The sequence below is a fragment of the Ursus americanus genome, chromosome 1 (assembly GCF_024610735.1).
Source record: "Ursus americanus isolate L20-20 chromosome 1, mUrsAme1.1.p, whole genome shotgun sequence".
NCBI classification, from domain to species: Eukaryota; Metazoa; Chordata; class Mammalia; order Carnivora; family Ursidae; genus Ursus; species Ursus americanus.
In genome coordinates this window covers 25,556,494-25,572,075 of record NC_142127.1, presented here as the reverse complement: position 1 = coordinate 25,572,075, position 15,582 = coordinate 25,556,494, and the positions used below count along the sequence as shown (strand labels likewise).

General features: G+C 37.2%; 1 protein-coding gene across 5 annotated transcripts in view; it reads left to right on the top strand.

Annotated features, from left to right (window-relative positions):
* Positions 1 to 14,284, top strand: part of QTMAN (queuosine-tRNA mannosyltransferase) — a 406,065-nt gene extending 391,781 nt beyond the window's left edge. For 3 of the 5 annotated variants that reach the window (XM_087860074.1, XM_087859866.1, XM_087859771.1), the window contains 3 exons: positions 9,729 to 9,816; positions 11,969 to 12,066; positions 13,167 to 14,284. In XM_087860074.1, the coding sequence (XP_087716200.1) occupies positions 9,729 to 9,816; positions 11,969 to 12,060 (180 nt within the window). In that variant the 3' untranslated portion in view covers positions 12,061 to 12,066; positions 13,167 to 14,284. Of the gene's footprint in view, positions 1 to 9,728; positions 11,027 to 11,968; positions 12,067 to 13,166 lie in introns of those variants that run through there. The other 2 variants (XR_015723429.1, XR_015723348.1) reach the window with 1 other exon arrangement.
* The last annotated feature ends 1,298 nt before the right edge of the window (positions 14,285 to 15,582 follow it).

Here is a 15,582-nt window from a genome sequence, read left to right as displayed (position 1 = left end):
ATCACATCGGGGGTTAGGATTTCAATTATGAATTTTGGGGGGACACAAACATTCAGTTTATTGTAACAAATTAATACACACTACAAGCCCAGTATTAAGTACCGTGCCCAGAAGTAGTAGCTGCCCAGTATATATTTGTTGGATTAATTAATGATGGAACTGAACAAGCCATATGAAATACACCACATTAAGGATTTAAATTTTTTTAATCTAAAGAGCAATAGAAAGTCATTGATGGTTTTAAGAAGGAAGTAAATTTATCAGATTGGTTTTAGAAAGTTTTCTCTGTAGAAATAATGGATTGGAGGGGAGGAGAATTAGGAGGTCATCACAGGGGAAGACGGTGGTAGCTTACACTAAAGCAGGGGCAGTGGAGATGGGGACAAGTGGATTAGTTCAGGACATATTCAGTAGAGAAATCAAGGGGCTTCGTGGCTGGTTAGACAATGAAGGAGAAGGAGAGGTCAGAATGACTTTCTGGTTTGTGAAATTGAGATGGAAAACCCTGGCAGAGATCCATATTTGTGAGGAAGCCCACCAGAATGGTTTGTGGCAAATTGAGATGCCTATGGGATGTCAAGAAAAGACTTCCAGTTACAGTATTGTTATGGTGTAGATATCCTGAAAATTGTCCCACTACAAATACTAAAATTCTAGATACGACAAAATAAATGCTCTTCAATCCATAGTTGAGGTCACAAGAAAGTAAAAAACATCACCAAAAGGAAGAAGGACCATAAGGAAGAGAGAACTGAGACCCCATGTGATAATGACATAAACTAACAAGGCAGGTCGTAAGTAAGCTGGAGTAGGCTAGGGTGATGGAAACCTAGGAAGTTTCATTTTCATACTCAGCAATACACAGAAAATAAGGCCTTGGAAATTCTGAGGGAGATGGGGGCGGAGGGATGTTGAAACTGAAACTTACAAAAATCCAGGATCATTTAAGGGCTACTCTTTCAGTAAAATGGTAGACAGGAAATAATCAGCAAACTAACACAAAGAGAAAACAAGGAAGTAAGCTATCTAGCCTTGGGTGCAAGGTGGTAAATAAGCCTTCCCAGAAAATTTATAAACACAGACATGTCATGTGATTTATATCATTGTACACCAATCATATGAGCATGGTGTTCAAACTGTATGGCCTCTAAGACTCCATGTTGAGATGTCAATGTATTCCCAGCAGAAGCAAACTGAGAGCAAATCTAGTTATACAACCTTACCCCAGGCCATATGTGATGTCTCCAGTTGAAGCCGATTAAAGAGGAGCTCACCATTCAAAATTCCAAAACAAACAAGGTACCAATCCACCTTGAGAGATTTAGGAAAGAGAAAAAAACAGCAGAATTATACTCCCAGAAATTGCAGACCTATCAGATAATAGTAGGTAATAATAATCAGAGAGACTGTAACACATATAGATTTAAAAGATCTAAAGCATTAGAGAAAGAAAAATAAAAGCATTAAAAACAAGATATGGATAGATTTGAAAAAGGACAAATTAGAAATTCTAGAAATGTAAAATACTGCCCTCGAAGTTAAATGCAATCAGTGGTTTTAAGGGCATATTAGATACAGTTTATGTGGAATTCATTACCTTGGAAGTAAATCTGAGGTTGTAAAGAAAATAGATCTGAGGTTATACATATATTTGTATATATAATTTACACACAAATGTATACACGAAGGGAGGTTCGAATGAAAAAGTCCCTCATAGTAGAAATTTCATAAAGGGATTTAGTAAAAGGAATAGGACAAACATCAACCTATTAATGCAGATTATCTACAAAGGAATGCTAATGAGATTAACAACAGACTTAACAACAGGCAAAATAGAATAATATCTAAATATGTTGAGAGAAAATAGCTGTTTATCAACAATTCTATATCCATGTATATTCCACTCTATACCGATATCATTCAAGAATGCAGTCAAAAGCAGATAATTCTTTCCAGATAAATAATGAGAAAGCTTATGACTCACAGAACTTTGCTGGAAGAACCAAGTCGGAATGTTCTTCACAGAAAGAAATTGAACCCAGACAAGGATGAGATGTAAGAAGCAATAGTGACAAAATAAAATGGTAAATACAGAATAAGTCTAAACAAGCATTTTCTGGAAAAAATGGTAAAAGTAACCATTTGGAGCATAAAATCAAGATGAAACATCTCCTGACTTTATAGTTGTTACTTCTGAGGGGAGGAGGGCTACACTGGGTAATTCAACTATGTGAGTAAAGTTTAATTTCTTTTTTTTTTTTTTAAAGATTTTATTTATTTATTCGACAGAGATAGAGACAGCCAGCGAGAGAGGGAACACAGCAGGGGAGTGGGAGAGGAAGAAGCAGGCTCATAGCGGAGGAGCCTGATGTGGGGCTCGATCCCATAACGCTGGGATCACGCCCTGAGCCGAATGCAGGCGCTTAACCGCTGTGCCACCCAGGCTCCCCTAAAGTTTAATTTCTTAAGTTGGATAGTAGACAGAGGTTATGATTCTATAACTCATTTCTTTTTATGTGTAAGAATGTGTCATAAGAAATTTAGAAATCAATAAATTATCTTTTTTAAAAAAGCAGAGTGGCTATGAAAGTCTGAAAAACAATAATAAGAAGAGTGAAGAATAAGCAGATTTTAAGTGTCATTATGTTTTCGTATTAGTTAAAAAGAGGGTAAACGTATTCATTAACCTTAGGCCTTACAAAGTTAGAGTAAAAGAACAGAAATAAAATATATGATTTCCAAACAAGAAGAAATTTTAAAAGATAACAAACTCAGTTGACCCAAAAAAGAACAAAAAAAGGAAAACAGAATGATAGTAAATAAATAAATAAATAAATAAATAAATAAATAAATAAATAAAAGCACAAAATACAATGGTGGAAATAAACCCAAATATAGAAGACATTACAATAAATACAAACAACCTAAGTTGCCCAGCTAAAGCAGGTATTGAAAGATTGAATTTGTATTTTAAACATTTAGGTAAATAATTTCTACTGAAAATGCATCCAAATCTTAAGGATGTAAAAAGTTTGAAAGTGAAGTTCTATGAAAAGAAACATAAGATAAATATCAACTAAAATAAAAACAAAAACAAAAATTGGTGCTGCTGTATAATATCAGAAAACCAGACTTTAAGGCAAAAACCATTACGGAAACAGTGTTAGGAATGATGAATTGTGGCCAGATCGTGAGGGTGGAAGGAAGAGGTCACCTGGATGATATACCACTTCTGAACTTGCAGTCATCAAATAGCACACATTCAAAATACATGAAGGAAAAACTGATCACATTTTAGGGAAGAAAAGGACAAACATACAATCACAGTGAAAATATTGTTAAGGTTCTTACCTCGGTAATTGGCAAGTCAAGCAAACAAAAATTTAAGTGAGGCTATACAAAATCGGGACAAATTATAAGCCTGCTATGATTGATATATATTGAACCTTGAACCCAAAAGTTTGAGAGCATGAAATTTTTTGAGGCACACTTGGAGCATTTGCCGAATCGATCACTCACTGGGTCTCAAAGAAGTCTCAACAAATACAAGAACTGATCTAAATAAGATTAATTTAGAAATTAGAAAATAGAGTTGAATACAATGTGATTAAATTAGAACTCAACAACAAAAATCTATTTGAAAATGCAAAGTACACATAAACTAATTTATGACTTGAAGAACTGAAGGATAATACAAATATTATGTGGCAAATATTGAGTGATACTTCTTCCCCTTCTTAAATAATTCAGTCTTAATGCTATTAAGGGAGACAGAGTAGGTAGGTGGAGCTGCAGTAGCTCAGAGGAGGATATCAGAGCCAAAGAAGGTTGAGAAGAACATCCACTCAGGGATGGCAGGCAGTCTAGCATGGAGGTATCAGCCCGCACCTGGTGAGAAAGCGTTCACTCCGGAGAATCAGAGCCCAAGCAGGAAAGGAGGCCATCTGTGTGGGAAAGGGGGTAGGTGGGAATAGTAGGTTGGTTGCATAAAGTGAGGTTGATCACATAAGTAAATCTCTGAAGAAGTATGAAAGCTAGGCTTCTCATTAGTAGAGAAGGTAATTATGTATATGGAAAGGGAAAAAACTGGAGTAAACATGTGAACTTGGAAGTGTCAGCATGAACTCATGGTTTTCAACATGTACAGATAGATAGAAATAAACTTAGATGTAAATATATGGTATAGGCATACATATTCTTCCTGGTTCTGTCTCCTGTCAGGGTCTGGAAGCAGCAACACTCTGATAACAATGAGCACATATAGCACATGGATCTTGGCTTCTCAATACCATTGTCCAGGAAAAGGAGATAGGATTTCCTAGAGAAATGGTTGATTCTGGTCCTGGAGAGAGGAAAAGTACAAGAAGAACCTGGAGGGACACCTGGGTGGCTCAGTTGGTTAAGTGTCTGCCTTCGGCTCAGGTCATGATCCCGGAGTCCTGGGATCAAGTCCCTCATTGGGCTCCTTGCTCAGTGGGGAGCCTGCTTCTCCCTCTGCCTCTGCCGCTCCCTCTGCTTGTATGTGCGCTCTCTCTCTGACAAATAAATAAAATCTTAAAAAAAAAAAGAAGAAGAAGAAGAAGAACCTGGAACTTCTGCCAGAAACCAATGAAGTGGTTAAAAAAAAAATGATGGGGACATATGAAAAGGCCCTAGAAGCCAGCTTGAAAAGGGGCTCCTATTGACCACATTGGTCATAAGTCGAGTATCAAAATTAATATTGATAGTAATATAAAAATAGCTTATAGAATTTACAATATTAAGTAAAATAAGAAAAATGAGACCATACCAACATTAGTGAATAAATTTAAGTTTTATAAAAATGAGATGTCTATATAATTTCAAAGTACCTCCCCACAAAAGTGGGGGGGGTGGTAACTTATACTGGAAGAGCCTAGAAGACATCACTTTTAGGATGGTCAAAAGATGTCAAAGAAAACATCAGTTATTGAAATCAAGCTGGTATGATGCATTGAGAGGAATTCAGTATTGCTTTTGTGACATGGTGACCTGAGTCTAATCATGAGGAAGCATTGGACAAACTTAAACCAAAGAAAATTCTGCAAAATAACTAGACTTACCTTCAAAAGCATGAAAATCATAAAAATCCAGGGCAGACTGGAAAGTATTCCAGACTGGAAGAGACCAAAGAGACATGACAACTTAATGCAGCATGTGATTCTGACCTGTATCTTTTGGTAACAAAAAATATTGTTGCATCGATCAATGACTCCAGAGTGTGGTCTGTTGACTAAAGGCAGGAGCGTATCAACGTTCATCTTCTGCTTTTGTTGGTTGTGTTGCAGTTCAGTAGAAAGTTGTTCTCGTTTGTAGAAAACATATTCAAGTGTTTGGGGCTTACACAACATCAGGTCAGCAACTTAAAAGTATTCAGAAAAAATGGCTTATTTGTACTCTGTGTCTAGATTTCTTTGCAAATTTTTGACTGATGTGTGGAAGCGTTGAATCACTCCATTGTACACCTGAAACTAGTACAACGCTGCATGTTAACTAACTGGAATTGAAATAGAAACTTAGAAAACCCCCAAAATTTAAAGAAAGCAACCACTAGCAAGCAAACAAAAAAATCTGTGATGTAGTGTAAGTAGTGCTTAGAGGTAAATGTACAGTCTTCACAATTTATAATTCAAAAGAAGAAAGATTAAAAATAGCAGTTGACTATTCCATTCGATACACTAGGAAAAAAAAACCCAGCCACTGAACTCTAAATAAATCGAGAGACAGGGGAAGTAAAAGGTCAAACAACAGAATGAATCAATTCGAAGACAAAGAAGTAAGAGAGAGGGTGCATAGTGGCCCTTCTCCACCTTTGGGCAGCAGCTAGAACTTTCTTCCTTACTTGCTTAGGAAATGGATGCTCTTGCAGAAAGAGAGAGGAGGAGTCAGTTCTTAAATTTTGATTTTGAAACCCCGAGTATTTGTGTATTTGAAGAATGAAGGCCTTAAAGAGTTCAAAGCATGACATTAATATCACAAGCCAACGATCTGGGAAAAAGAGATGAAAAGCCAGTGTTTTTCACCTCATATTATATGAAGACCCCAAAAATAGGCTGAAGAAGGGAAGAAAAGGAGAAAACGGTCGGAAGGGAAACACAGAGCTTATATGCTGGTAGTGCTTCTGTGAAGGGACTTTGGCCTGACCCTCCCACACCTAAGCTGGGAGAAATGTCCAAGATTAAAGGAATCTGGGAGCAGAGAGCTACCTGATCTTGTATCTTGGGGGAACGCAAAGAGGCCTCCAGGCTCACGGCTTCCCTATTGGCCACCATAACACGGGAGCAGCAGAACTGTGTGGGTGTTCGGGAAACCAGTCAGAGACAGCCTCTGTGTTCCGGACATCCCACTGAATCTCTGAAAGAACCACGTGGTTTCTTTAGGCCTCAAAGACAGGGTGTTTAAGTTAGGATTAAGGTCAAGTTACACAAGTGAATAAAGTCCAGACAGCGTGGTGACATCTTGGAGACTTGCATGGATTCACACTGGAGAACCAGGATTGTTAACATATCTCTCAGTGAACGTCAGCATGAGTAGATGACTCTCATCTGATTATCCCGTTTCTTTATAAGCTATCCGGAACATAGTCCCCAAAATATCTCACGGGCTCTTTTATGGGCTACTGGATAGGTGGATGGATGGATACCTGGATGCATGGGCAGATGGCTAGATGGCTAGATAATAAAAGGGCAGTCCCTAAATTGCAGTACTCTACAAGCCACTTGTTATCGGACTTCATGCCATGAAGAATGCCACCAAGAGAATAGCTAAATCACCCTCATTCACTCATGCCCATCCTCATCCTTCTTCCCAAGATCAGCAGTAACTGAGAGTGGTAGGGGAACAGACTCTTTTTTTTTTTTAAAGATTTTATTTATTTATTTATTTGAGAGAGAGAGAGAGAGAGAGAGAGAGCATGAGGGGGAAGGGTCAGAGGGAGAAGCAGACTCCCTGCTGAGCAGGGAGCCCGATGTAGGACTCAATCTTGGGACTCCAGGATCATAACCCTGAGCCGAAGGCAGTCGCTTAACCAACTGAGCCACCCAGGCACCCCACAGACTCTTAATCATTTTCCTCCGGAGCCAAAATAGCCCCCGAGGTCAGTAGAAAAATCAAGTGGCTTTGCAAAGCCGCACATTAGAAGTTATCATTGGGAGTTACAGACACTGAAAAGTATTTTTAAAAAAGACATTTCTTCCAAGTTTCCTGTTTACTGAAAGAAACAAAGGGCATTTGGATTATTTTCACCTTGTTTGGAATCTTCACTTTTTATCTTGGTGTTACTACACTTTTATTTGTATGTTTAGGGAGATCTTAGCAGGAGCAAATTTATTATTCTAAAGCTGTCTACAGATGTACGCTCACACAGCATAACCAAATCACAATTCTATGCAGGATTTTTTTTTCTTCTGTCTTAGATTTTGCAGTTCTTAAAGAAAATGTGAATGCCGTGGTATGTCACAACTTCTGTTAGAGAAGTCCGAGGAAAAGGAGTACAACGTGGTGATCAGCCTTGGCAGTCCCCACATGCAGTGTGATTATATTGTAATACTGTTTGATGCAGTCGTATGTTTGATCAGTTTCAAGAGATGAATATCACCTCACTTCAAACAATATGATACAGTCTCATTGTATGGAATTATGGCTGCTGTCAATCAGCATATGGCATAACCCTTAAAGTGCCATCTTTGGGGAATGCCATAAAAATGATTGCAACACTTGCATTAATTAGTAAGTTTTTACACGAAAACCCAGCATAACCTGTTAAGACAATTTATCTGCTATATCTCTGTTCATTTTTGTTATCATAAAAATATGTATATAACCCCTACATGCATACACTCAGCTGATTAGCTCAACTTATTAGAACAGCCGTGCTGATAACAAAGATATCATAAGAACGAGCCCCCTACTTCTGTGTGGGTCAGTAAACTGTACTTTCTATATTTTGTTTTATGGTCCCCAAATATACCCCTCCCTTGAACCAACCAGCCTACCAAAGTGAGGGGTGGGTGCAAAGTAAGGGTAAACGTTAAATTACCACTAGGTCTATGTTCTTGACAAAACAAACTAAAAATTTGCCAAATGATAAATAAATGGCATACGGATGTATTTGATATGGTAAATAGAGATTCAGTCTTTTGAATGTCAAAAATTTCATTTCGTTAATGTTAATGGTTAGATAGAGCATTTTAAGGGAATAAGAATTATGATCTTTTTTATATTCACTATAGACTATTTTGTCTTTTGCTTGAGGTTGTGTTTCTTTGTTATCAGTTATTGTCTTTGTCTTAGGTTTTGCCATCCTCACCCAATAACACCTGTTGTTTCAACTGTTCCCAATGTGTACATAATTGGAGGCATTATTGCTTTGACATGGTACATACTAATTTGACCTGGGACTTAACATACTTTCTCAAGGGACTTAGCATACTTTCCCCAGATTCAACTGTGGGTTTTTTGTTTGTTTGTTTTGTTTTGTTTTGTTTTAAAGAATTTATTTATTTGAGAGAGGAGAGTGAGAGAGGAGAGAGAGAGAGAGAGCAATGAGCGGGGGAAGGGGCAGAGGGAGAGGAAGAAGCAGATGCCCCACTGAGCAGGAAGCCTGATGTGGGGCTCGATCCCAGCACCCTGAGATCATGACCCAAGCTGAAGGCAGACGCTCAACCGACTGAGCCACCCAGGCGCCCCTTAACTATTTATTGACTGTGTGTATCACTGGGGTATTGTGTGCCTTTTCCCAAGGAATTCCTCTTCCACCATGTTTTCTGGCATTCTCCTTTCTACTTTCACCTAGGCTCCTGGACTGCCATCAACTGAGAAACCACTCGTGGTGAAAGCCATCCCTGCCTCTCAGTATTCACGACATTGTCTAATCCTCTCCCCTTGAGTATGGGCTGAACCTAATGACTTGCTTTTAGTGATAGAATATGGATGTCACTTCTATGATTAGGTTATAAAAGACTACGACTTCTGTCATAGGGACTTCCTTGCTGGCTCTAATGAACCATGCTTCCATGTTGGAGAGCCCCATATGGCAAGGAACTGAGCGTAGCCTCTGGCCAACAGCCAGCAAGGAACTGAGACTCTCATTCCAATAGCCAGTGAGGAACTGAGTCCAGCCAATTAGTAAATGTGAGCTTAGAAGTGGATCCTGCCTCAGCTAACCCTTGATGTGACTGTGGCACCCGATGACATCTCTACTGCAAGACCCTGGTGCAAAAGACTCTGCTAGGTTGTACACAGATTCCAAACCCACAGAAACTGTGAGGTAGTAAATGCGTGGGGTTTTAATGGACTTTGGGTTTATTCGTTACATAGCAACAGACAACTAACACAACTACTATCTCAGTGAACACGCTAAGAGCTCACTACTCTCCTTTTATTGTGAGTAGTAAAAGAGTGGGGCTGGAGATCTTTACACTTTTGCCTTCAAAATATAGACAATTTCATACCCAGGGGCACACTACATGGAAGTGCTGAGCAAGCCCATGAAGAGACATATGACATTTTTAGGACCTTCCCACAGAGACACTGCCATTTTTCACAGGCAAGAGATATTGCCCAGTGTTTTACTCTTTGGGATAGGATTATAAAAGTGCAATTTCTTTTTCTGTAGCAAGTTTGGCACATAAACAGACTAGGGTTATGGAAATATCAAATGGTTTTTATTCATGTCACTGATGGTATATTCTCATCTCTTTGTTTCACAGGTTCTTTCTCCCATCAGCACATCATGTCAGAAGCTTGTTGAGGGTGCGATGGACCATCCCCCTGGAGCCTTCGAAACTGTACAGGAAGGTTGTCTTATTACTGGTAGCAAGATGAGTTGAACAACGCACCCTAAAACAGGGTCTCTACTTTGTGAACTGTTTTATTTACTTAATTATCCACATGAATGGAGGGGAATGGTGATGAAAAGTAATTAGAGTGGTCAATAATCAAAAGCTTTTTATTTTAAGATTTAATACATAGATTTGATCTTTCCTAAGTGTGTTTAACCCAATATTGAGATCTTCTTATTTCCTTGATTCATATCTCCTGCAAAGACACACTCTAGTAAGGTGTTGGATAGGAGAGGGAAGTCAATTTGGTACTGAACACATTCCATGGGTGGGCCATGTGTGATTTATCAAATAATTGATTTATTTAAAGGGTCCCTATGTAGTCTAAGATTTAAAACAACAGTAAGGAAAAAAGAAAACAATGAGATTATTTTTTTTATTAGATTAACAAAGATTTTTTAAATGAATTCTCTCCAGGCTAATTTATAGGGAAAATGGCTTATACATAGTTGGTGGGGTTATAAACTGACACAACCTTTTTAGAGAATAATTCTACCAAAATACTTCAACATTTTAAGCCCATTTCATGTCTTAGAATGTATGCCAAGAAAATAAATCTTAACTTGAAAAATATTAAAAGATATTTATTGAAACATTCTTTATAAGAATAAAAATATTAATGCAACCAAGATATCTGTTAAAAGAACTAAATACATTATCAGATATATAAAATAGAAGCTACCTTAGGCAGCTGAAGGGAGACACTTGTATTATGGAAAGGTATTAGCAATATATTGTTAAATTTTTAAATTCAGCCATTGAACAAAATATACATATATTTTGGTTCCAATTTTGTTTTAAAAAATGTCAACTTTCAATGTGCATGGATGAACAACATATACTAAATCATTAAAACTGGTTTTCTTTAATAGAGGAATTATTGTGAGATATTTGAATACTTTCCAGTGAACATGCATTATTTATTAGTGAGAAAAGACAGCTATTTGCACTTTGAAAAATTCTAGATTTTAATTTTTGCCTTTTCTCTTTTGGTCACTGAAAAAAATTCAACACATAATCATCTGTTTCATTTTGTCCTCTAATTGTTCATCTATTTTTTATTCATTAGCTCAGTTAGCATTTATTAATCATCTATCGTGTGTCCTGTGATAGCCACTGAAGAAACAATACGGAACAATTCTTGAATTTGTGTGTCACCTTTGCAGGTATTCCACCCACTACAAAATTATAAATGTCCTAAAACTGGTTCTATGACATCTACTTTTAAAATAATCTCTTTAGTGTCCAGAATTCTGCTGATGGTTGCCAAGAGTTCAGAGAATACCTTTACATTCAAGTTATTTATTGCTAGAGGAGTGATTTTAGAAATCTGAAATTCAAGACTTGAATTCAAATACTAGAGAATATGCATTGGAATGGATTTAAAAACTCAAAGCCCACTAAACAAACAATAACTTTAGGAATAGTAAGGTCTTAGTATGACTATAAAAGTATCCAAAATATCCAATTGGGATAAGCTAGTCACACAGTTCCCAGTGAGCATGGAGTCAGTGTTGGAGCAGAATAACACCTCATCGGCTAACTGTATCGGTACGAGCACATACGTCATCCATACGGAATATGTATGTAAATATGCTCATGCAATGCATACTCACATATACATATTTGGGAATCAAAGATTTAGTAACCATGTACACCCTTCACTACTGGTTTGAAGTTTTTTATATATCACAAATGACCAATTGCATGCAGGACCTATGTGAGTCAACATTCCATCAGGACAGACATCAATAGGAGCTCCCTGAAGAGCTTTGGGTGGACGGGTCTGATGGCACACCTGTGAAGGGTGGGGTGCTGGCTCAGCTTTTTCAGTGGACTCTGTGATGATGCAAGTTTCTCAAAAATGTAAATTTGTTTGTTTTCAGTAGAGCCAGTCAAGTGAGATCTTTGTTCATAAATTTTGAAGGGACTGCTGGTACTTGGTAAAAACAAAAACAAAAAAACAAGACCAAAAAACCCAACTCACTGGGATGGTTCGTTCAAGGAGTACTTGGCTGTTTTCCAAAGCTTTTTGTATCTTTCCCACAGAAAGTCCCAGAGACTTAATCTGCCACCCTCCTTTGTTTCATTTCCCTGTCATTAATCAGATGACACACTGAGAGAAGAACAGAGGTTGAAGGAAAAAAGTAAAAGAAGATATGAGCAAAGAAGACAAGAGAAGACACAGAAAAGAAATTGAATATGGGTACGCAAACCACAGTTTCTCCGTCTATCTATATGAGAATTTTAGGATATTTGATGTTGATAATGACTACACTTGGAAAAGAGTTCTTTGGAACAAATACAGTTGTGTGAGACTTAAGTGTTAAAAACTAGACAGCAGGCCCAAGCTGGAGTCGTTTATACTATGCCCATATGCCAAAACTGAGACTAATTACAGTTTTGGCTCTTCTAGAAATGGAATCTTAAACCAGTCAGTTGGGGATCCCTGATCAGCACTAGATAGGCCCCTGCTATCCCCTAAAAGGAAGTGGCCTTGCAATCACCAACTCCCTTTTTTGTCCTGTGGAACTTTCTATTCCTGCTCCCTTTAACCTGTAAGTCTTTCATTTCGTAGAGCTCCGCAAAACCCTTCTCTATCTGCTAGACTGGATGCTGCCCGATTTGAATCAATTGTTGCTCATATAAACTCTTATGTTAATATGACTCAGTTTATCTTTTAACATAAGCTATAATCACCTTCTGAGATCTGTGAGGCATTGCTCACTTGAAAATTTCTAGGCTTGACATTGGGAGCTAAAGCTTCTCGTCCAAGCCTTCTCAAAATGGCTGTACAATCGAGAGCACATTATTTGCTTCGGTATCCCTATTTATTAAAAACAAAAAGGTAAACAATGCTTAAAGCACTCATCTCACATAACAAATGTGAAAATAGGAGACACATTGAAGACAGGAAAGTGTTTTGAAAGATTCAGAACTAATTGCAAAATTCAGGCATTAAAACCAAATAAAGATTTTTTTGGGGGGTGGTTGTTGATTGAACAAAATATTATCACTAAACCATTAATGGATGAGTTCAGCTAATAAAAGTGTGTGACTTGTGAAGAAATGGATTGGTATTAATTATAAAAATTATATTATAATTAATGTACTGATTAATGATCTACCAATCAATATCAATTGAAGGTTTATTATTTTAAGGAGAATGGGCAATTAGCAGTTTGACACCATGAAAGAGAGAGAGCCAACTGACTGATGGGTCCCCATCAAGTTTAATTTTAATTTGTTTTAAAAGAATCTTCTTCAGGAGTGAATTTAAATGCACATCGCTCTTTCTCTTTTCAGAAAATGAATATATATGTTGTTTAAAAAGCATATCTGAATGACAAAGAATGAAGTCTGGCATACGTAACAAGAAATGGGCACGTCTTCTAAATGGCCTCGATGGTGTGGTGCAAGTCCTATTCTCTCACATAGTAATATAACTGAATTGCTCTTTAAATTAAGTGAATTTGTATGTCCGCTCTCTCTTAATGGAATCAGTTTTGATATACTCTTTGTTCGTGCTGTTACGGGCTTCAGTCTAAGGGTTCTTTGTATTAACTTTTTAAAGTTACATTACAAAGAGGTTTTAAGATTTCCCAACAGGCTTTTATTTAACCAAAGCTTTTGATCTCAAACCTGCTGGGGCCTAGTGAAATCCTTACCAATTCTCCAGTAACTCCTCACTATTGGAATTTGAAAAGACCCACCTGAAGGATTGAACTCCCGGTATGGTTTCAGCCATCCTTTAGATCACTCTATTTAAGCAGGCCGCAAGGGGGTCTAGTGCACCCTTTGTGATCTGCTAAGCAGCCTAAGGTGTCCTTTGCATAAGTTGTACTCCTAAGGAAATAAAAATCAGGAGGACGCAGACCTATATTCCTTATTTCCTGCTATCTTCAGTTAAAGGGGGATTGCAGGAGGTCTGCTTAACATCTTTTGCTACCTAAATACCTTTTGGACATGGGAAGTCCATAAAAGAACTTTCATTGCATCCATTACCCTACTGCAGTGCATAACAAATTAGATTTAAAAGGCTACTTTTTTCCCCTTACAGCTATTTCCATCATTTTCCTTAAAATTTCAATTCAGTGTCGAGTGACAGAATATTCTGTAATATACTTTAAAACTCTATAATGCCAATTATGCTAACTGAGCATTATTTCCAAAGAATTAGGCTTTATTATTATGGACAAATTATAGTTTAAAAGATAGAGAATTGATTATGTTCAAAACATGTTAAATATAAAACTATATAAAGTAAACATTGTTTTTGAATAACTTCTTTAAATAGAGAAGCACATTAATTTTTATTTGGCTCCCAATTCCCATTTTTAGAAAGGCAAGTTCAACTGCATTGGAAGTTGAAATATATCGGTGCCACCTATTAACCTATTTTGAGAAAGAGTGAAATAAAATTCTCCATGGTAATATTCGAGTGTTTTTATTTATTTCATTTACAAATTCCATTGTGCAGAGATTCTAGTGTTGTAAACAATGAGTATGGAAACAAATGAAACTTTGTAAGGAACACTTTACAATATTTGTTGCTGTATATAAGAATAAATTTACCCTAGGAAAACTTCTTCTATATAACTATTTATCTTTACCTTTCTATTAATGTGGTGCAAAACCTCTTCATTATTTAAAAAAAGTTGTTTGGCTTCAAGGGGAGCAAAATACGTGATCCCAAGTATATGACATTTTGGCATGTGGATTATTCTGAGCTGAAGGCAATCAAAATCCAGCAGGCTAAAGAAAAACTTTTTCCTCTCTTTGACTACCTAAAACAAGTTAGGAAGGGGGCCTGGTCCAGAAAGAAAGCTATTATCAGAGATAACTTTTATCCGAAAGACCTATCTTATCGGCAGAATGCACATCTACTTACCGAACGTCTGTTCTTGTTGTCTTGTGGATTACCCTCCTTCCCTGTAAAGTCCTGGGCCCCAATCCCATTTCTTGGCTCAGGATGGCATATAAGCTTCAACCGCTTGATTTGCCCTTGGCCCTCATATTTTTATGGGGCTCCTGTCCATATGCAACTAAATTTGTTTTTCTCTTGTTAATCTGTCTCATGTCAATTTAATTATTAGACCAGCCAAAGAACCTATAAAAGTAGAAGAAAATTTTTTCCTCCCTTACAGACCTTATGTTGATAAAGAGAGATCTAGTGACTCTAAGGTTGTCATTGTATCAGATGTTCTCATCCCTGACGAAGTCTCAAAGTAACTTTATGCCAAAGAACTAGAAATAAATATATATTTCCAGATGTTGTAAAATATTTGCTATTTGGTGCTCACTGTTTGAGGGAATACTCTCATGCCACCATACGACATCTATTACTAAACATTAAAGGCAGATTGGTACCCGGATGATCTCCCCCTCTTTGAGATCTGCTGTAACTATACAAGAGTAGCCTGGAACAATCTCAACTCTGAATTTGGGGTAGAGTTGTCAGGGAGATGTTCAGTTTGGGTTTCAGAAATGTTACCATACTTATGAAGATGACATAATTTTTCCATATCTCAACCTGTTTATTTCCATAAACATTTGTTACATATCTGATTGGTAAATATTAATGAGTAGTTGTCTGATGGAGTATCATTTTCTGTAGTTCATAGTAACTGATTATCATAGTAACAGCTCGTAGTTAACATAGATAAGTTGCTGTGAATTATTTCTCTGGGGAACGAGGGCTCAAAGACTTGTAGAACTGTGA